Consider the following 21,204-nt stretch of genomic DNA (forward strand, 5'->3'; position numbering starts at 1 on the left):
GGGTCTCTCTGCAGAACAGAGTAGAGGGGCAAGATCCCCCCCTTAACCTGCTGATCATGCTGCTTTTGGTGCAGCCCAGCACATGGTTGGGTTCAGGGCTGCAAGTGCACACTGCTGGGACTTGTTGAGCTTCTCACCAACCACTGCTCCCAAGTCCTTCTCCTCAGGGCTGCTCTCAACCTGTCATCCACCCGGCCTGTATATGTGCTTGGGATTGCCCTGACCCAGGTGTAGGACCTTGCACTTGCCATTGTTGAACTTCATAAGGTTGGCATTGGCTCACCTCTCGAGGCTGTCAAGGTCCCTCTGGATTCCATCCCTTCCCTTCTGCATGTCAACCACACCACATAGTTTATTGTCATCAGCAAACTTGCTGAGAGTGCATCAGTCCCACTGCCAGTGTCATTGTCAAAGATGTTGAACAGGATCAGTTCCAACACCAACCCCTGAGGCACGCCACTCTTTACTGGTCTCCACATGGACATTGAGCCATTGACCACAACTTTCCTAAGCTGATCCCTGGCTGCTCTGACTATTTGTCTGTATTCCTCCCAGGCTACTCATCCTTGCTTCCACCATCTGTAGGCCTTGTTTTTGTGTTAAAGTTTGTCTAGGAGCTCCTTGCCTCTGGCATTCCTGCCCAACTTCCTGTTTGTAAGCGTGCATTGCTTCTGAGCCTCGAGAAGGTGATCCTTGAATATTAACAATCTTTGTCCTGTTCCATCTCCTCTGCTTTTAAGCCTGCCAAAGTCTGTCATCTTGATTTAGGATCCTGAATCTTGATTTTGAGCCTCTTCCTTTAGCTTTTAGTTTCTGAAAGAATAACCAATTTCTTTGTCTGAATAGACTCAATTCTGGGTATAAGAATAGCTTAAATAACATTATCTCTTAGTATTTGGGCCTTTTGTGATACTTTGGTTCCTAGGTCAAAGTCTTTCAGCCTAACAGCTAGTCAGTAAATCCAATAGTTACCCAAAAGAACCAAAAGATACAGTACATCATTGTATTTCTGATGGATGTTTCCTCATACATTGTACTAAGCATGATTATGGACACTAGGGGAGAAGTTACTCTACACTCTTTTGGTTGATCATTTGCAACAGTCTAACAGCTGTTGCATAATTAATCCTGTTTGTATAAAAGAGATGAAGCAGGATAAGAGGGCTTCTAAGGTAACATGATGACCTGATATGTATGCTCCATTTACAGACGGGAATGCACCTGAGGGGTTGCACCAATGCTCACTCACTTTAAGCCCTAAGGAAACTGTAGTTTGGCTACAGTTTTGCAAACAGTTGAAATTGAATCTCTGGTTATTCAAGATGCAGTTTTCCTCCTGAATAACTGATGTGCAGTTTGTGGGCTGGGGGACTAGTTGTAACTTGTTGTGGCTTTTGAACTTTTTAGACCCGTTACCAGACGGATCAAGTAGTATGGGTGTCCTTTGGGGTGGATCTGAAGAAGCTTTGTAGAAAGGCTGGTGTGGTTGTGGGGATTTAAAGACAGTAACCGCTGTACAGTTCCAGAGTTTTTGTTACCTCTTACATATGCCTGACAAGTGTTCACGTGTGTAAGACTATATTGGGGTTGTCAAAGACAACAGTTGTTCCTTGAAGCTCACTTTCTAAACTGTGGCCTACTACCACATCTCTCTCACATTATTTCTGTTCATTGCTTCTTATTCAAGCTAATTCTGAAGGGAACAAGAAAACAGTTTATATTTAAATTGCTGTCTTTAATTATTTTCCTCTTGAAAAATCCTAATTAATATGACACAGCATAATTTTACTAGGAGTATGGATTTCTCAGGTCCAGGAGAAGGTTAATGCCAAACAAGAAAACCTTTTGAAATTCAGAAAACTTTCTGCAGTGTGAGGAACTTAAGATACCTGTCAGAAAGTTTTTGTTTCACAGAAACCATTCAAATCAGAAGAGATGAAGTTCCTCTGACTTTTAAAATATGTTGACGAATAATGTGCTTCTGAACACTTCACTAGCATGAAACTTAGACCACTGCCTTGGTTAATATATTTCATAGCACTTCCCCTTTTCTGTGATTTAACCTTAAATTACTCAGTTCAATTATTGGTGTATACTTAAAAAGGGAAAAGAAACATCTCTTGCAAGAAGTTAGTTAGAGTGCTAGCAATTAATGTTTAATTTAACTCAGATAAAAGATAGAATCCCCTAGTGAGTGCAAGCCTTGGCTTTGAAAATACTCCCTATAGCAACTGTTTTCTTGTAAACTAGAGACTACTTTTTTCAGTTATTTTTTTAGCTGTTATTTTAAATAGGCTTGTTAGTAGTACCAAATACACAATATATGTTGTTTTAATTTTTTTTATTTTCATATCAACAAAGTCCTGATGTCATACAGTTTACATGCTTTGCCCTGATATTTGCAAATACAGTTCACTTATATGCAACTATTCCTAACACCTGTAATGAGCATCATTTTGTTTCTTAAGTGGAGGACCCTTTATTGTGAAAATCATGCAGATGGCTTCTTAGAGAAGAGGTGAAATGAAAGACAAAGTAGGACCTAGCTTCCTCTTGCAACGCTGAGCCACAAATCATCTGCTAAGAGCTAAGTACTGTCACACAAGATATTTTTCTCCAAACTCACCAATCAAATTAACTTCCATTAGTCATCACATCTGAGTACTGAAGATGGAATGAGTTTTTCCTAAACAAGGCATTCTCTTTGGAATGGAAGTTACAGCTACAAATTTTATGAGGGCTGAAATGTCCATGGCAATTTTTCAGTTTTCCTCTCTTCATCGCTGAAATTTCAGTGCTGGAGCTCAAAATATTTTTCAGGTATATAATGCTTTCAAGTCAGTAGATGAAGACTTTTCAGGCCTTACTATAAAAGACATGTAATAATTTTATTCTTTAATATGTGCTGCACTGTCAACATGTTGCAGTGCCATTTGACATCAGTATGAATCCTGCAGTACACATTTGTATCTTCTTAATTATTTTATTTTTCTTTCTGCAGTTCAGATGGAGAAAATGGAACAGATGAAAAAAGAAAGGCAGGAAAATTGCCTACTGTGTTGTTGCAGACCCCTACGAGTGAAATGGAATATTTTGATGACCGGAAGAAAGTTGATGTTGCTGGGTAATGTCAGAAATGTTGTCAGTTTTCTTCTAGTCAGAAGGAATGTTTACAACCCTTTCAAGAAGCTACACTGAATAGCAAGATTTATCAAACATCCTACTTACAAACAGTAATCAGAGACACATTCCAGGGGTTGCTGTTGCCCACCACAGACAGTCAGAATTTAGACTTGGGCTGCCATAGCTTCCTTGTTGGAGTCAAAAATACATTGAACTATTTCATACTACTAATTACTCATACTACTAGTTACATCCCTTTCACAGAAAATTTCACAGGCAGTCAAACTGATCTGTAGTTTGAGTACTGAGCTTTTATCAGAACACTTTAATTCTGGAGTATTGATTGATCATGGTAAAACTATGACATAAGTTTTAATTTTGGACTCTGTGCTGTATATTGCATCATTATTGCAATGTCTCTGCAAAAACAGTCATTCTTCCTTTTTGAAGAACTGGAATGCATTTGAAATTCTTGTAAAAGAAAGCAAAATGATACTAAAATCACACTGGGAGGGCCTGAATACAAATTTTGCATCCCTTTCACTTTGTCAACTGAGCAGCCAGCGCAAAAGTCAGCAGTCAGCCTGACTGTGGTTTTGGTAACAAGGCAGATATTTAAAAAACATCAGTTTCCTGAGGCATCTTTGAGGAGGTTTGTTGGTTTTTTTTTTTTTGCAAACTCTCCTTCCAGTCTTACCTCTCACAATGTAACTGAGTGTGTGCTGGGCAGGGCTTGGCAAAAGAGCTTTTTTTTTTTAAAATGTTCACTGTTCATTTCAGTTTCACCAGTGCTTTGCATACACACACAAGTATGCGTACAGTGTATTTTAGAGTTCTCTTCTGTGAGGGGCCACTTGAGATCTGCGGCCAGTCTCCCTGCTACCTGAATCAGCCCTGCTGTGCAATCACTTTGTAAATCCAGCTGCATCTCCGTTACACTTGGGGGTTCTCTTCCTCTCACCCTTACAGTTTTTCCTGGAAATCCTGAACATCTCCTGTTTAGGAAAGTAAAGAAAACTTATTGTGCAGGATAAGGTGCAGTAATGGAAACTTTTATAGTGTATTCCTTTCCCCCTTGACTCTGAAGCACAATACGTTCTTCAGGTCATTCAGTACAGGAGTCCTGCATTGTGATTTTCATTTTGCTCTTCAGTCCTGCTCTTAAATCTGCATCTGAAGGTCTCTAAAAAATGTTTAATATGCTTTTGTTCTATGCTAAATAGCTCTCAAGAATAATGTTTGTCTCTTTCTGATTTATGAATCTGTTATCCTACACGTTCGTGTTTTCTGAACAGTCCATGCCATTAATTTCTCCTGTATGAAACAAACAAAACCTTTCCCAGCCATCTGCAAATGCTTTCCTCTGTACTTGTTCTGCTCTAGAGTTGTTGGGTTTTTGGTTGGTTTTGTTTTTCCAATACGTATGGCTAGAGCTGTACAGATGCAGCCTCCTATACAGCTGGCACTCATAATTCTATTTCACCTCCTCTAGGATTGCTGGCTATTTTAATGATTTCATTGCACTGTACTTCACAGTTTATAGCCATCCTCTGACTTGTGCACCTGTTTCTTCTCAGTTGCACTTTCCAAATGTGCTCAGATTTTGTAATTAAAGTTCACAGCTTTCTGTATACTACCTTGCACTTTCAGCTACCAAGTTTTACCTTAATTTATCTGACATTAGTAAGCAACATGCTTAGTGTTAGTATTTCACATTTTGCTGAGAAACAAACAGATGTGGACCTAAGCACTGTGGTCATTAATTAAGTTATAAAAATGTCTTGAACTTTCTTTACCTTTTTACAACTAGTAATTCAAGATATTATTTCGGAATAAAAGAAGACCTTCAGTGAGAGTCAGCATAGTTTAATAATAATATATGTTCCTCTTTATTGCTGTATAATCCCTGATGAATCAGATAATAGTTATTAAAGGATTAATATGTTTCATGGAAAAGCGCATCCTGTTAGTAACTTACCAAGACTAGTGAACTGAGGCCAAACTGAAAAGGAGTGTCTTTTTGTGTCTTCAGGACAAAGAGCAGCACAGATAGTCCACTCCTGACAATGGATATCAAGAGTCACTCCAAGATTGAAAGAAAAAAACGTGCCTCAAATCAGGTAGGCCAGAGGATGGGCTTATTTAATCGTATGTAGCAAGAATAAATACATACCTACCATAAGAGCCCCCTTATTTAGCAATATTATAGTTCATGGTTGTATAAGGACGTAGGTTCCTTTTTCATCAGTGTATTACGTACCATCAGAGTGTGGGTGTAAGCAAAATACAGACTTAATAGTCACATAGCAAAAAAGAGAATTTATTGTAAAACAAGTGGTCAAAAATGAGAAGGTACGGGGAGGACAGGAAGTGGAGTGGGTCATGTGATTTTAATCCTGTCTAATAAGGTATGTGTCTCTGCATGTGGGCTTTCTTGTTTTTCAGCTGAAGGCAAATGCACACTTTCATAAGCTGTTTCTAGATGTTCCTATTGATGAGCCACTGAAACAAAGTAAGCATTAACTCCCTTGTCATTGCTGGCTGTGGATCTAAAATGATGTTTCCTGCCAACTGTGGTGATGTACAAGACGGACTACCTAAATTTTAAAAACCTAAAACTCCAGCTGCCTAGAGCTACAAGGCCTTCACCTGCTTGCAGTGGGTGTTTTTGTTGTAATCTTGGAAAACTTAAATCTTCAGATGCTGGGCATCTTTGGAAATCATAGCTCCCTTTGTACTTCTTAGCAGAGCAACCTAGTACGACATTTTTTGGTACTGAAGCTTCCTTACTAAAGGCAGTACTTGAGACCACTGGTCAAGTGACTAGCTGAAGTTTTTGCTGTTGATGATGCTTTAAGATCTAAAACACTTCTAGAACTTGAAATGTTTAAAGATTCTGCTGTTCTCTGTGGTAGTTATAACACATAATTCTACATAGATAGGTATAAAAAATGTTTCTTGAAAGGAAAACAGTTAATAAGTGAGAAATGCTTTGCTTAATGGCTGTGAAGTAAAAGCAGTATTACTTTACACATGTTGTACCTCTGTTGTTACTTAGTCTAGATAACTGCTATGGATCTAAAAGTTTAAAGCTAAAACCTTTTCATTAAACTCTTCACATTTACATAATATTGTTACCTGAAAGGTAGTAAAAACATTTATAGGAAGCTAGGTAGTAGTCTCTCAGAAAGAATTCTTGGCGTCTGGGAGCCAGTTGCATGTTTTATGCATTTCAGTCTTTGTCCTTCAGGTATTTTGAGTCTAAACTTAGGCCTCTGAAATCTTCTGAGCCTGTCAGTATTATTTAAACTTACTGAATATTTCAAGGTTTGACAACGTTTATCAAAAGGTGTAAACCTGTACCTATTACAGCTTTGGAAAAAGAGCAAAACAAAAGCCAAACTGATAACAGTTGGCTTGGGTTGTGAATACCTTAAAAATTATAGAGTATCTATTTGTTTCAGGCTTTACCTGTGCTCTTCAGAAAGAAATTCTGTACCAAGGAAGATTATTCCTTTCTGAAAACTGGATTTGCTTCCATTCTAAGGTTTTTGGTAAAGACACCAAGGTTAGTAAAATCTTTATGTACAGAAGAGTAATGCTATTCCTTAACACTTCGTTCATCACCAGAAGTTCACATTATTATGCAAGGCTAGAACACTACTAATACTTCTGTGTATTACTGAATACAGTCACTGTTCAGAAGTGATGCCTGAAAGTCACATTAGAACTGAAGCCTTATTATTAAAGATCAGAGTCTCTCTGTTAAAGACTTCCTGTCTGGAAAAAAAAAAAAAAAAAAAACAAAAAAAAACCAAACCAAAAACCAAAACCCAAACAGATGAAAGGAAAGGATCTTACATGCAGCAGTGAGAGCATTGCCAACCCCATGTAGCATAAATTATACAAAAATGTCTCCCTTGGGGTAAGTATGGAGAAGAGGAGGAAGGGAGGCTGAGAAGTGTAAGAACTGTAAGTCTGGAGATGGGAAACAGGAAGGGAAGATGAGGGATATTAAGACAATTAAAGAGGCTTCTGAGGTGAGGGGCAAAGGCCTTTAAGGGATAATTCTAGCACTCCTGTTATGCATAAACTGAGAATAGGGACAGAAAAGCCAATTTGCTAGGTTTTTACTTGTGAGCAGAAATGAGCAGAAATGAGACATGTACAGTCAGGAAGATCCTAATATACCAGATCATCATTTACACTTTCTTGGGGCAGATATGACCAACCTAGGGCTCGGGCCCCTGTGGTAAATAATATGCATACAGATAAAAATAAATCCTTTCCAAAAAAGATCTGTGTTCTAGTTCTCTTGATTTGGAGCATTTGAAGTAGTTCTGTTTACATGAACCCTGCTTTGATTTTGAATTTTTATTGGAAGAGAGCTGGATTTGCTGGAATGATTTCTTTGGCCTCCTTCTCAAGTACTTCCTTGAACATAGATTAGACCCAGACCCTCAGTGAATTCGGTGTTGAAACCAGTTTAGGAGTTCAGAGTATCTCGTTTCTCTGCTGTCATCTGTTTTGGTAGGACACCACCTGTCTTTGAAACGGCTTTTAAAAAGTTGGAATAGGCTTACAGAATGCTTAGAATTATTAACAATACATTATTCATAGTGACCTTATGGGTTATTGTTTTACTACTTGGCCTAAGAAATTCAGTTCTTGTTGATTCCTGGTTAATGGATTTTGTTAGTCAGAGGCAGTACGTTAATGCAGATGGTGTGTGTGTTGGTGAAAGCCATGTGGCACAAAGGAAATAAAAGTTAACAAATAGTTGGGTACTGTAGTGGCTATCTTGGCAATTAGTTTCATTAAAATTGAATCTTGTACTAGTAATCCACCATTCACCAGAAATAAATAAGACTACTTCAAACTGTGGGACAGCTTTCTAAATTCAAATTAAGCTAAATATTTACAAAAATCTAGTAGAACCCTACCAAGTAATTTCTGGGGAAAAAAGAAGCATAATAATTTTTCTAGTATAACATATTATTATCTTTGTCTAGAAGGCTTAAAATGCAGAGGTATGTGCATATTTAAGTGTACAATGAAAAGGAGAAACATATTACATGACAAGGTAGAGTAGACAGTATTTGTAGATGTGGCTATAGTGATATTCCAAATTATTCAATTCTGGGTCATTGTTTTCAGAAAACATTGCAGAGCAAATTAAGAATGAAGGAGATGCACCTGACCATTTACTTCGTGCTTTCTCTATCCCTGCAATATGCACTTGAAACTTTTTTCAGTCACATACAGCAGGCACAAGTTTTTAGGAATAGCATCAACAAAAAAGCAGGAAACTCAGGTATATAATGAAAAATATTATAATGGAAGGAGGAAATCAAGTTTGACAGGAACGTGCTTAGTAGTCAGATACACTTAACAAAGTTTCAGAGAAAGGTCTACATGTTCTAATAAATTTTTCAACATAAATTCTTCTACCTGCAGATTTTTTTTTCTTGAAAGATTTGGTGGAGGTTATAGCTGTGCAAGTCAGGAGATTTGAGTCAGCAGTGTAAACATCGCGTATTCAAAAAAAAAAAAAAGACTGGTTCTGCAGGATTGAATAGGCTTTAAAGGACATCACTGTCATTCCAGATGTTTCTGGTTTGTTTATTTGTATATGTTGGCCTTGAGTCTTTCCTGGAGATAAGCATTTTCTTACACATTTTAGTTGCTCTCCAAATTGCCTGCAGGTAAGCCTTGTTTCCTGAAATAATTATTACTCCAGATAAAAAGAAAGTACTTTGCAGTGATTTTGCCATTTTAATCTAATGCTGAGGCAGCAATGCAGTAAGCAAGTACTTAATCCCAAGTAAGTACAATTTAGTCTCAATTAGAGTAATGTTATCCATCAAAATAGTGTACAGTAGAATGTCATTAACATTTCTGATTTAAAGTTCTTTGAGGTGAACTGAACCAAGTGCAAAACTTCTAAACTGCTTTTTTATCATTACTGTTAGCAGGATTTTTGCTTAAAAATCTGCTGGTTTGGTTTTGGTTTGGTTTGTGGCTTTGGTTTGTTAAAGTTATGCAGATTCTGTTCTGGCTGCTTGAAGATTCTGAGTTTTTCTCATCAAACATGTGTTGTAGCTGCTTTATTCATGCCACTCCCAAAAAAAGCTGTTTTCTAAAAGTGTTGCTAAAACTTTGTGGAATGATAACAATGTCCAGTTTAAGAAGAAAAGCTAAAATGGAGGGCCTGTTTAATCACCTGTTTTCAGAAAACATGGCTTCTGAAGGAGGACTAAAAGAGTTGATATGATAAAACCACAATAGAACAAATGCTGACCAGAGTTACCGATTTTTAGACCCAGGCCTGGGGCTAAGAGTAATTAAAATCATATGCTTTGAGTTGGTTTGGGTTTTTTCTGCTAGCACACTTTAGTGAAACTATGTATCAAGAGTGAGTTTCTAGCCCCTATATGAGAGGCTGGTGCTTCACTAGCCATGCTCCAACAGTGGCAGCAATCTCGGGCTCAGACTAATGTATGCAAATGCCCTGCTTTGTTACATGAAACAGTTTTTCATTTCATTACTTTGTCTTGCTGTTCTGAACAAAATGCAAGGTAACAAAAGGTTCTGAACAAGGTTTTATGAAACTATGGGCAAAGTAGCTTTATTCTTCTTCTGCACTGACATGTTTTTAATTCAGTGCTGTGATCGCTCATTTGACAATCTTTGGACACTTTTAATCTTGCTGCCAAATTACTTGGGTAGTTGTGACAGTGTGTGCTTGCGAAATTTTTAACAGGAGCTGTATTGTATTTGCTAACTTGCTAAATTTAAGGCTTTTCAACTGGAAGTCAGACCAGGTACTTGGTCCTTTGTAAGACGGGGTTTACAAAAAGAGCTCATACAGAATATCAGTAGTTAAGTACTTTGAAACTTAGCAGGCATTACACTTATGGAGCTGGATGTAAACACAAAGCAGGAACGAAAATTGAGAAGTTTTCAATGTAAATGTAGACAGTCTGGATGGCACACATAGGAATCCATGTAAGTCAGTGGGTGTATGGATACTGAATCTTTCAACATTACTGAAGGACAAGCTGTTTATTCAGGTGCTCATTGCAGACTGAAGTATCTGCAAGTCATGAGAAGACTTTTATATTCATTCCTCAACAAGCCTCTCTTGTCTGACATGTTTCTAAACAAAGAAGCCTCACTTTGAATGGCTTGTTCTTCAGATCTACAGTGAACTGAGCCTATAGTCTTATAAGAGCCAGAAGGGATAAGGAAAGGAAGACACAAACAAAAGCTTGGATTGTCACCTGATAAAAACAGAAGTAGAAATAGTTAAGAAATAGTAATAATCTGAAACCACACATGTTCCGTATGAAATATTAGTAATCAGAGACATAGTGGAGAAATCTTTGGAGAGTGTTTTAAGGACTTCCTTATCACAATTGGTAGGTTGGCTCCTTGTGAAAGAGCATGCAGATTTGTATGTGCACATTGGGGTTCTAATGCTATGTTGATCTCGTTTTAGATTAGTATACCTGTGCTGTCAGTGACACTTTTGAAGAAAACCAAAACTGCCCTTCTTGTGCCAAATGCTGTGATCATAGCAACAGTCACAGATAGGGTAAGTACTGGTAGAGAGTGAAGCTGATTGCACTCTGCCTGCTTTCTTTGTCCTTTTTGTTTCTACTTTTCCCCTCTCTGCTCCCCACTTGGCACTAATATGGGGGATTCTTGAAAGTGCCAAGTGGCCACTTAAACAACTATAGGAGTTGGTCACATGTGGGCATTTAGACTCAGGACCTTGGAGGATCTGGTTTCTTAGGGAATTCTAGCTTCTGCTCCCTCTCTTCTAATAGGCAATGACGTTTTTTTTCCCTTTTACTCCCTGTCTTTTTTCCTTGGATCTGCAGTAAACAAAGCTATGTAGAACTTGGTGAGAAAGTAAGAAACAGAATAACAGAATCAGTATTTGCCACCTGCTCTCTGTAATCTCTCCTTCCCTGTTCTCCAAGATTGCTGTGTAGTAGCACTGGGTGAACTAGACAGCTGGGTCAGGAAGTGCATACACAAGGTTTCCTGCCTTGTTGACAGCTCTGACAGTATTCTTTCACTTACTTGGGTCTCTTCCCTGACCAGCAATATCTTAGATGCACAAAATATGGTTGCCTGCGATGGTACTCCGTGATGCAACACAGTTGCATAAGTGAGTAGGAAATGTGATTATTCTAAGCACAGCTTTAGAACCAGCCCGTTTGCATTGCACATCTTGTGGGTACAGGAGACTGTTCAAAAATTGAGTTGCAGTGGTTGATTTGTGTTGGTTTTTAGTTTTTTCAGTTTGGGGGTTTGGGTTTGGGGTTTTTGTTGGTTTTTTTAATTGGGGTTTTGGTGGGTTTTGTTTTGGTGGTTGTTTTTTTGGTTTTTTTTTTTGCTTTGTTTTGTTTCTAAGGGGTAGATTTAAAAAGTATGCAAAGTCTTGTTAAAAAAAGAACAGATCTGGACTATGCTTCAATCCCTGCAGTGGAACATGATAACTTTTATGTGCCTGTTCTGTGTTTCTTGTGATTAACCTCAGGTCATAGGCTTAGAAGGAGTGGAGGTTTTTCCTGCTATGTGTAAGTTCTTGACAATAGTTACTTAATCAGCAAAACTATCTGTCAGTTTTATTTACGTAAGAGAAAGCTTTTACTGTATGACTTTTCTCAAGCAGTTTTTGAACTTTTGTTTTTCAGTACATGTTTGTCTCCTTACTCTCCAGAGATACCACCTACAAGCTATTAAAATCTATCTGTAGACATCTTGAGGTAGGTACCAATGGCAGTGAAGGTGGTATGTAGCTTTGTGTTTATTATTACTGCTTTACTGCTTTTAAATGCTAGGTAGTTTCTGAGTGTTCTTGTTAACACTGCTGCTTTTTTCAGGATATGAGCATGGGCAACAGTTCAAATCCCTCTTCTGCAGAAAACAGCTTCAGGGCTGATCGTCCTACAACTCTGTCTTTGGTAAATGGCTTAGATGATTGTTATTCTGTTGTATAGCACCTTTCAGTACAAGTACTACTTAGAAAGTCTGAAGAAAGAAAACTGAAGGAAATCATGGTGTGTGTTTCCAAAACTTCCATGAGTTTGTTAACATTAGGAAGCAGTGGGAATGATTAGCATAGGTTTAATTTGATCTTATCACATGTAACATATATACATGCATAGGCTTTGAATATATTCCAAAGCCTGTAAGCTCTACATACCACTCTTTAGCAGTCGGGTTTCACAGCAGTGACTTAAAGTTGCCTCTTCCTCTCCATGAACAGGTTTTGAAGTTGCAGGCATTTCTCTGTGAGCCAGTTCAAACATCTGAAAGAACTGTGTAGCCACATGTGATGACTAGAGTCTAAGTCTAGTGACACCTGTCCTGGACTTCTCAGTTTGTCTAATTTAACAGTCTGGCTTTTGCACACAGACTTAATCTTTTCACTTAAATAAAGACAGGAAATGAGGCTTGAGTTCTGGTGATCACAGGAAGCTTGTTTTGCTAAGTTGATCTCAACATCTTGATATCAGAGATCGTCAATGGTTAAACAGTTTTAATTATTGGTTCAGTTTCTGAAGAGAGGTCAGAGAAAATAAGGTTGCTTAGATTTAGAACTTGGCTGACCTTTCTGGTGACTTTTTCTCCCAATCAGGATTTCAATGAAGACTATTCTGATCTGGATGGAATAGTGGAGCAGCGGAGACAAGAGATGGAAGAGTCCAGCAGCTCAAGCTCACAGACCCCAGAGCTGGAATGCTTCGAAGGTGAGTGGGATCATAGGCCCCCAAGAAACTGAGAATGAGTGAGATCATAGGCCCCCAAGAAACTGAGAATGGCTTAGCTCTCAGGTTTGCTTCTGTAATCCCCCCCTGAGGGGAATCCTAGAGAGTTACGTGTTTTCTAAGGTCTTCCTCAAAGCCGCAATAGCTGCATTTTCATTATTATCTTCCTTTGCAATCCAAACAGGCAATGACTTGGTCAGCAGTGGATCTGATTGTCACTAGTGCATCCAGTTGCTTATAAATGTACTATTTTTCTCCCACATCCCCCATCAGTTATGCTAGCAGAGATATAATGTAGGAGATGTTCCTCCTTTACATAAAAGGAAAACGAACAAGTAAAACTCTCTATTCTAAAGTAGTTCAAATCACAGTGTGACTTCTTCTAATCTATGCAAATAATGTTCTGTACTGTGGTAGCTTTTGGTCATCAAAAAAAGTTATTTTTGACATGTGTTTTTGTGGGTTTGTTTTTTAAAACCTCATTTTATTCTTTACAGTCCTTAAGAACTTGAAGATGCTGTCCAAAGCTGCTCCTACTTAACAGTGCTGTTTGTAATCTCATATGCCTCAAATTCTTCACCTAATCAGCAGGAATACTGTGTAGAAAGTCACAAGTTCATAAGTATAGCAGAATTTGGTTTATGTAGCACATGCTGAATATTATTAGCAAAGCCTAGGGTATTCTTCTGCTGTACAACTAATATATTAATGTGTTGTTATGGTATTATTACTCCAGGTTCTATCTTGACTATAATAGAATTAGTATCATAAGAAACTTTTGCCCTTGCTTTTAAATTAAATACTGCCCTTTTTATAGCAGTTTTCTGTCCCATTAGTTTTAATTGATTTTTCTTTTTTTGTTATGTGTCTTTTGTTCAGCAGTATGATTTGCTTTCATTGGTCTTTGGTATTTACTGTGTGTTATATGTAATTGTTTAGTGTGTTTGTGAAGCAGTAACTAAATTGTGCTGTCATCGCTTGCCACATGAATGTTTCTGAATAATATCTTAACTTGCTGTCTTACTTCTTTACGGCTAGTAACTACTTCAAAACTTTCTGTTTTCCCTTTCCACAAATAAAAACCAATATCCAGTTAAACAATCACCCTAGAAAAAGGAACTGAGAGGTGAGGGAGAGCAGATCTGTCACCAAGTGAGCTTCTGTTTCTTGTGCATCATTAGAGCAGTCCATGGTGTACAAGTAGAGCCTGAACAAAACTGAGTGCGACTGGATTTTTCTGTTCCATCTCTTTCAAGACATCATCCGTATTTAAAAAACAGTCAAGAAATGGGAGCTATAATCTCCTTTTTAAAGTAACAACACAATATGTCCATTTGATGTCGCTATTAAAGTCATTTGGAATCATTACTCTAGAACATTCAGTCCTTTTGGAAGATGACTTTTGTGTCAGTATAATCTTCTGGTAATTCAGAATTTGCATTGGTTGCCACCTTTCAAATAATCTAGAAATGTAAATACAACATTCATCATCCTTTTCCAGTCCAGGTGCTTCTTTATATTTTGTGATGATGTGGAGTTACTATGTAAACTGTTTTAAGACTACTAAACCAACTGCTGCTTTCTATCAAAGTCCATAAGTGCTCCTATTAAAATCCTACGCGTCCCCAGCTCCTTGACTAACTTAAGCTACAACAACTTTCTTTGACTTCATATTTCAGATTTATTAAACATCTGGCTTTTGACAGATTATCATGTGGTTGAGACTCAGACTCACTTGAAAGTTTCCAAGACTGAGGCAAAGTCTGTCCGTTCAGATTCACATGGTAAACGTGGAAGTGACGGAAAAGCCCAGAACAGTCCTCAAAATGGTAAAGAGTCAAGGGCAGATCTTCGGCAGGAGTTAGTAGAGATAAGTTTTTGCATAATTATGTCGGTTCACAAATTTGGAACATCCCTTTTTTGTTTCTCCTTCTGTTTATATAGTCTTGAATGCTTCGAAAGCCCATTTGCGTGCTGTGGTCTGCTTTGATCAATCTTAACATTTGGTTCTTTTCTTTGCAGGCCATTCTGAAGCCTTCAGGTTCTTCCACAAAGTGAAGTCCCAAAAGCTGTTGTCTCTGAACCATGTACTTGTATTTTACGCAGTTCTGTAAGTGAGCAGTTAATAACAAGATCATCAAAATACTGGGGTTAATTAACATAATCTCAGCTTCACTCAAAAAAAGGAAATTATTGGGAATTGTGGCTTTTATACTTTTCAGAAGTAGAATTACTGGGGCAGGCTTATTTAAGAGGCATTTATTTTTAAAAGCAAAGGATTTTTTTGTTTCAGGAAATGTTGATCTTGCAAGTAGTTAAATGATTTTATTTTATATATTGCTTAGCAAAGTTTTATTCAATGCTCAGATTTTCATAACTGTCTGAACGCCACTGGTATTCCTGAGATGTTTATCAGAATGGTACCTTTATTATTCAACATATGCAAGTAACAATTTAAATAAATGTGAGGTACCTGTAAAGAGTCCATTAACTGGTGTACATTATTTTTCTGTCTTACAGTGTCTGTGTATTAATATTTTCTACCTTCTACATGAGATATAAAATCAGTGTGCTGGAGGAACGTCTGATTTCCATAACATCCTTTGATTCACATATTAAGGAGTAAGATATACTCTGTAAAATTTTGGGGGGTTAATATTTCCAGTATCTGTCGTGTTTATCTGTTTTCTTCACAAACTGTGATATTGTCATGCCCTCATGCTACTTCAGTGTCCTGTAGTTCTTATTCTAGCCTTATCTCACAGCTTTCTGTTTAAGAATTTCAGTATGAATGTGGTATGTCATGGTGTACTACTGCCAGGAAAATGTTTCAGGTATCTGTTAGTAACTTCATTGTAAACTGCTCAAGTGAGCAGTTCCTTTCCAGAGCAGTGATTCTGTGGAAAATATATAACTTCTGTCTTCAGTCTTCATATCATTTGATTAGCCTAAGATGACATAAGGTACTTCATAATCTTTGGGCTACTACATCTGACTTTCTTGTCTAATGATTTCTAAAGCTTTGGGCTGCCTATTCTCTTTATAAACTGGTATTGTTAGTTTTTTTGATTTTTTTAATCTGTGTTGCATGGATAGGAAATATGGAAAAATCAAATGGAGAGGCAGTGCAGGGGCATACACTACAGCGGTATGCCACTGTGAGTTGTATTAGCTTCCTGCTCCTCTCTTAGGACAGAAGGCAGTTAACTGGATGCTTCTGAGAATACTGATTTATTCAGCATTAAATTTTGCATTAACACTTTGACTCTTCTTATAACAGTTTTTTTTCTAAGCTGCTCTGCAAAACATGCCTTCAAGTGATTTGTAAATCTCAGTGCAATACCTGCCGCCACATGCAACATGAGTGGGAATGCTGGTTAAGCACCACCTGAAAAACAAGAGTGGGGAAATAAAATTCAAGACGGTGCTATACCCAGGCTGGGTGAAACTGTCTACAAAGTGTTTCAGACCTATAGCAAGCTGTTGAATAAGCGTGCTTGTTAATTCAGCTTTCTGTTGTGATCTATTAACGACAAAGAGGTCACTGGCAATGCTCTTGTGGTCATATTGAAGAATGACTGTGCTGCTTAGGATCCAGCTGCTCTCAGCTGTCTTCTGTAAAAAGCAGTAGGACTTTTATGTATGCGTTAGAAGACAGAGCTAGGTTCTTGATAATGGAATAGGAAGGAAATGGTTCTTTATCTTAAAATACAAATGCAAACCAATAATGCAAGGAGAAGTGTAAACCTATCTCTAATAGGCAATGTCAAAAGCCATTTTCCCACTTTTGGCATGTTTTTACTAGCAGCATGCTGTGTCCCTCTTCTGAAGCACTCTTATGTGAGAAACTTCTGTTTTCTGTTGCTCTGATCCTAAGCAGTACAAGTAATGTGCACTTCTACAGTGTTAAGGGGTTGGGCTTTTTGATTTCCCACAGCTCACAGAACAAGAAACTTTTCAACTTTTATCTAGTGGAAATAGCTGTAAAGTTTTCTATGCAAACTTCTGGAGAATGAGACCACATAAAGAATGCAGTCTAAAGTGTAGAAGTGACTTAGGCCTTTGTTTCTGTACAAGTACAGTTAACAATGTCGCCACTGTGTTCCCACCTACATGTATCTCTCAGTTCTTTTTTTCTTTTTTTTTCTGTAAGACTTACATCTTCATTCTGTTCGATAGACATCCAGTTCACCAAGGTTTGGGATCTCATCTGCAAATTAATGCTGATGACCTTTGTGATGAGTTAACTGCTAATCTTATAAAATTGGAAAAGGTAACTTCCTTTATGATATAATGCAAATGCTGATGTACTAATCAGGTTCTTGCTGAATTTCTACAGTCTCATATTTTGAAAAATGACAAGTTACCCCCAGATTTGATACCAGAACCTGTCATGTTTTCCCAGACAAAGGCTTGGTTTTTGGACTATAAATTAGGCCAAGTACAAGCATTGATACGTGTTATATTGCCTTGAGGTGAGGCTTACAACCAGGAATACTAATAAACCAGACACTTCAAGGGAGATTATTGCATGTAATGGTCTCAATTTTTTTTGTCCATCAAGGCTAAGAATTCTGAACTATTATTTGATGAACTTTTCTGTCTAGGGATTTTGTTTGAGGGCTTGTCTGTTTGTTGGGGTTTGATTGATTTGGGGTTTTTGTTGGTTTTTTTTGGTTGTTTGGTTTGTTTGTTTCATTAAGAAAAATGATGCTGACTTCTGTATGTAGTCAGCTTCTTCATATGAAGTGTCTGGAATCTACATGTTTCATTTTAGTAAAACAAATTCTACTACACCAATTCCCTATACCTGACCTTTACTTCTTACCATCCTCTAATTGCAAAACTAAATATACTTGCTGACTTAAACTGGAAACCTATGCAAAAGAAGAGTGGGTGTGCAGACCTGATTTCCAGTTCAGGTGGTGTTGTGGGCTAACTTTGGCCAACAGTCAGACACCCACCCAGCTGCTCTGTAACTCCCCTGTCCTAGCAAATAGGATGAGAAAGCTCGTGGATCAAGAAAAAGGCAGTGAGATTGCTTTTTAGTTACCATCACAAGCAAAACAAACTCAACTCAGGAAAAATGAATTTAATATAGTACCAGTTAGAACAGATTTGGGTAGTGAGAAAGAACGAATGATACAACACCACCTTTTCTTCCACTTTTTCCAGGCTCAACTTCACTCTTTCACTCCCAACTACTTAACTCACTCCCTGCCCTGCAAATGGGGCTAGTAAGGGGCTACAGTCAGTACATAACAATTTTTTCCTTGCTCCTCCTTTCTTCCCCCATTTTCCTCCTGCTGCAGCATCGGCTCCTCCAAGGACTCCAGGTCTTCAGGAAATAACCACCTCCTCTATAATGGATTCTCCATGCACTGCAGCATGGACATCCTCTCTGCCATGGAGCACCTTCTGCTCCTCTTCTTCTTACACCTTGGTGTTGCTTCAGCCGTTTCTCATCATGTTGCTCTCCTCTGGTCTCTCTGCAGTGTTTTCTCTTAAATATGCTTTCCCAGAGGCTTCACCACCAGCTGTACTCTGCAGTAGGTGCACTGGAGGCTGCCGGCAGGGATGTCTCCAGCATGGGGCGGCCCTTAGCCTCTTCCCACTACAACTGCCCCTGCAGCCCCCTGTTCCACCCCTGCCCCCAAACCTTGACAGCTGTACAGGAATATAAAATATCATGTGTTGGGAACACAGACACTGGCCAAGCGTGAAAGAAAAGTATTAGTGGAGTGAAAATAAAAGTTAGTTGAATTACTATGTGCTTAAGTCACACTAGATACTGTTGTCTCCATTTCTAAAACTGAGTGCATGCCAAGGTCTTTCAACGCCTTTTTTTCCCAAACCAAGTTTCCCAAGTAGCATAAAGCTAGGGTTACATAACATCACTTGGTTCTGTGTGCAGCACAGGTTTTAGAGGCTGGCAAAAAAAAGGTCTCTACCCCCACATCTCCACCCTCTTGGCTGTGGAAGTCTAGAGTAATGCCAGCATAACCCCTCTGTATGTCTTGGATAATAACAATATGAATACAAGGGGAAAATGCTTACCAGATGATGACCAGTTAAAATCTTTAGCCAAATTAGGTCATTTAAGAGGTTATTGCTTTCCAGCCCTCTGGGGCAGACTGGCAAGATGGTTGATGGGAGACCTTGCTTCATTTCAGTGGGAAACCAGCCAGTTGTTTGCAGTGGGGCTAGGCACTTTCCCACTCCCTTTTATGGTCTTTGCTTGGAGACACAGTAAAAGGCAGATGGATGGTCATATCATTCAGCTATTCCCAGAGAAGTGAACCTCTATCGTGAATTAACTTAAGTCGTGTGCTTTTTTCAGTTAGTGCCTACAGGATTGGCCTCTTAAGGTCTTACGTTGTATTTGCCGAATACTCAAGACACAGTTGACCAATGTGCACATGAGCTAAAGGAGTATTGCCTGTAGCTGCATTTTACCACATCCCAGTCCTCTCTCATCTAGATGAGCAATGGTTAGAACAGGATGTTTGACCCTACTCTTCAACTGCAAAACTAAGTTTTTTAGAAATTAAATCCTATTAAAAATCTAATAGCTTTATATTTCCTGAGTCAAGTTACTGCAGTTGCTTAACTGCTTCATAAGCTTCAGTGAAAAGGGCTAGTAATTGGCTGGAGCTGGCTTCAGCAGCAAAGGTAACATTGAAGTTCCAGTATAACCTGTCATCTCTCCCCTCATTTCGTATGTGACTGCAGCAGTGTAAACCAGAGCACAGAAATTAGCTAGATGTAGAAACGAAAAATTTTTCTCCAGTTAAAAATATTCAGTGCAAGAGTATGTTGCAAATGACTTTTTCAGTGTGACCTTTTGATTTTTACAAGCTCTGCTTCATCTGTGGAGCCAAGTAATTACTTGGCCAAGTTTTGCTTTGGCATTTAAGTGTATTTAACAGATTGTTAAATTGCACCATGTGTATCAGAGGATAAAGCATTAAATTTGGGATAATAAAACATAGCCAGATATTCCTCATTCCCTTATTCTAATGTAGCTTGTTAAAAGGAAATTTCTCTGTGTATGTTAGGTGACTCTTAGAAAATTAGGTGCTTCTTACTGTTTTCCTTTCGCCAAGATACCCCTCTTAAAAAAAAGCTAGAAATAATGGGGTAGGATTAAGAAGTAGTATCATTGAACAGGAAGTATGATGTTCACAACAACAGCTTACAACTCCTCTAGTTAAAGCCTGAAAGTAGCTGACTAAACCTGTGCCAGTGACTGCTAGTTACTAAGATAGAGAGCACACGTGCCAGAGGATATGACACGCTATATTCCCCTCTCCCTCTGCTTTGAAGGACAAGGAGATGAAAGGTGGATAAATATGGTGTGTGAAATAGGTCTGCGCAAATCATCCTTGAGGGTGCAAATGGCTGCTGCTGAAGTTCAGTGTAACTGAGGGAAGATAGCCTCAGTGAGTACACTAAACCTGGCAAATGGGCCATACTTGCTAATGGTTAGAAGACCTTATTTTGGTGCACACACATCACAGCCGGCTGTGTAGCTGAAGCTTTTACAAAACTACTTGAATTACCCACTTAAGAGCTGCAGCTTTGAACTTTTGAGGCTTTTCTTGGGTTTTTTATGAAGTTGAAAATAATTGGGTTTCTTGTCTCTTTCTTTATAGCTTTAGTTTTTCTTCTATCTTATTTTCTCATACCAGATGAAGGAGGGAGTCTACAGGAGGACATTGCAGGAGATACTCATAATGTAAGAGCTAGGTGTGCTGCTGGCTGATCATATTCGTATGTTTCCTTGACTCTAGTATAGGAAGCATTAAACATGAATACCATTAGTATGAATAGTTGGGACAGAAATAACATGCACAAAGAGTGTATTATAAAGTGTCTTGATTGTTTGATATCACTTTAAATGCAGTATAACAGTCTGTACCTCCCAATTATTTTTCTCTCTTTTTCTAAAAGATACAGAACAACTTACAAAAACTACTTGAAGATGATGAATGAAGCATCGAAGTTCTTGGACTGCTTCAGACCTAATTCTTCTCTCTTGACAACAGTTCCAAAAGAGCTCTGCTGGCCAGAGTTCAAGCTTCTTTATTTTCAGTCCAAGCCAAGCTTTAAATTACTGTAGAACCTATGTCATAATGCAGAAAGTCAGTTTATTCTTGAGCATGTACCTATATGTTTTGAAAACATACATGTTTTGATCTATGTGTATCTATGTTTTGAAAATATGGGGATTTTTTTCTTCTCTTTTGTGTGTGAATTAATGGATTTTATAGCTTGCTTGATTTTAGACTTGCTT

The 21,204-nt window shown here is 38.3% G+C and overlaps 1 protein-coding gene across 1 annotated transcript in view; it reads left to right on the plus strand.

The window, feature by feature from the left end:
* The window catches only part of GRAMD2B (GRAM domain containing 2B), a gene marked incomplete at both ends in the record, with an annotated part of 39,212 nt that extends 18,309 nt beyond the window's left edge, over positions 1 to 20,903 (plus strand). Inside the window, 13 exons of the mRNA XM_080637110.1 lie at positions 3,002 to 3,124; positions 5,156 to 5,243; positions 5,569 to 5,635; positions 6,588 to 6,691; positions 10,625 to 10,720; positions 11,832 to 11,903; positions 12,021 to 12,116; positions 12,779 to 12,890; positions 14,615 to 14,737; positions 14,931 to 15,018; positions 15,429 to 15,530; positions 17,088 to 17,181; positions 20,862 to 20,903. Coding sequence (XP_080493236.1) covers positions 3,002 to 3,124; positions 5,156 to 5,243; positions 5,569 to 5,635; positions 6,588 to 6,691; positions 10,625 to 10,720; positions 11,832 to 11,903; positions 12,021 to 12,116; positions 12,779 to 12,890; positions 14,615 to 14,737; positions 14,931 to 15,018; positions 15,429 to 15,530; positions 17,088 to 17,181; positions 20,862 to 20,903 — 1,207 coding nt within the window. The remainder of the gene's footprint in view (positions 1 to 3,001; positions 3,125 to 5,155; positions 5,244 to 5,568; positions 5,636 to 6,587; positions 6,692 to 10,624; positions 10,721 to 11,831; positions 11,904 to 12,020; positions 12,117 to 12,778; positions 12,891 to 14,614; positions 14,738 to 14,930; positions 15,019 to 15,428; positions 15,531 to 17,087; positions 17,182 to 20,861) is intronic.
* Positions 20,904 to 21,204: the final 301 nt, after the last annotated feature.

Source organism: Psittacula echo (genome assembly GCF_963264785.1).
Source record: "Psittacula echo genome assembly, chromosome: Z".
Taxonomy (NCBI): domain Eukaryota; kingdom Metazoa; phylum Chordata; class Aves; order Psittaciformes; family Psittacidae; genus Psittacula; species Psittacula echo.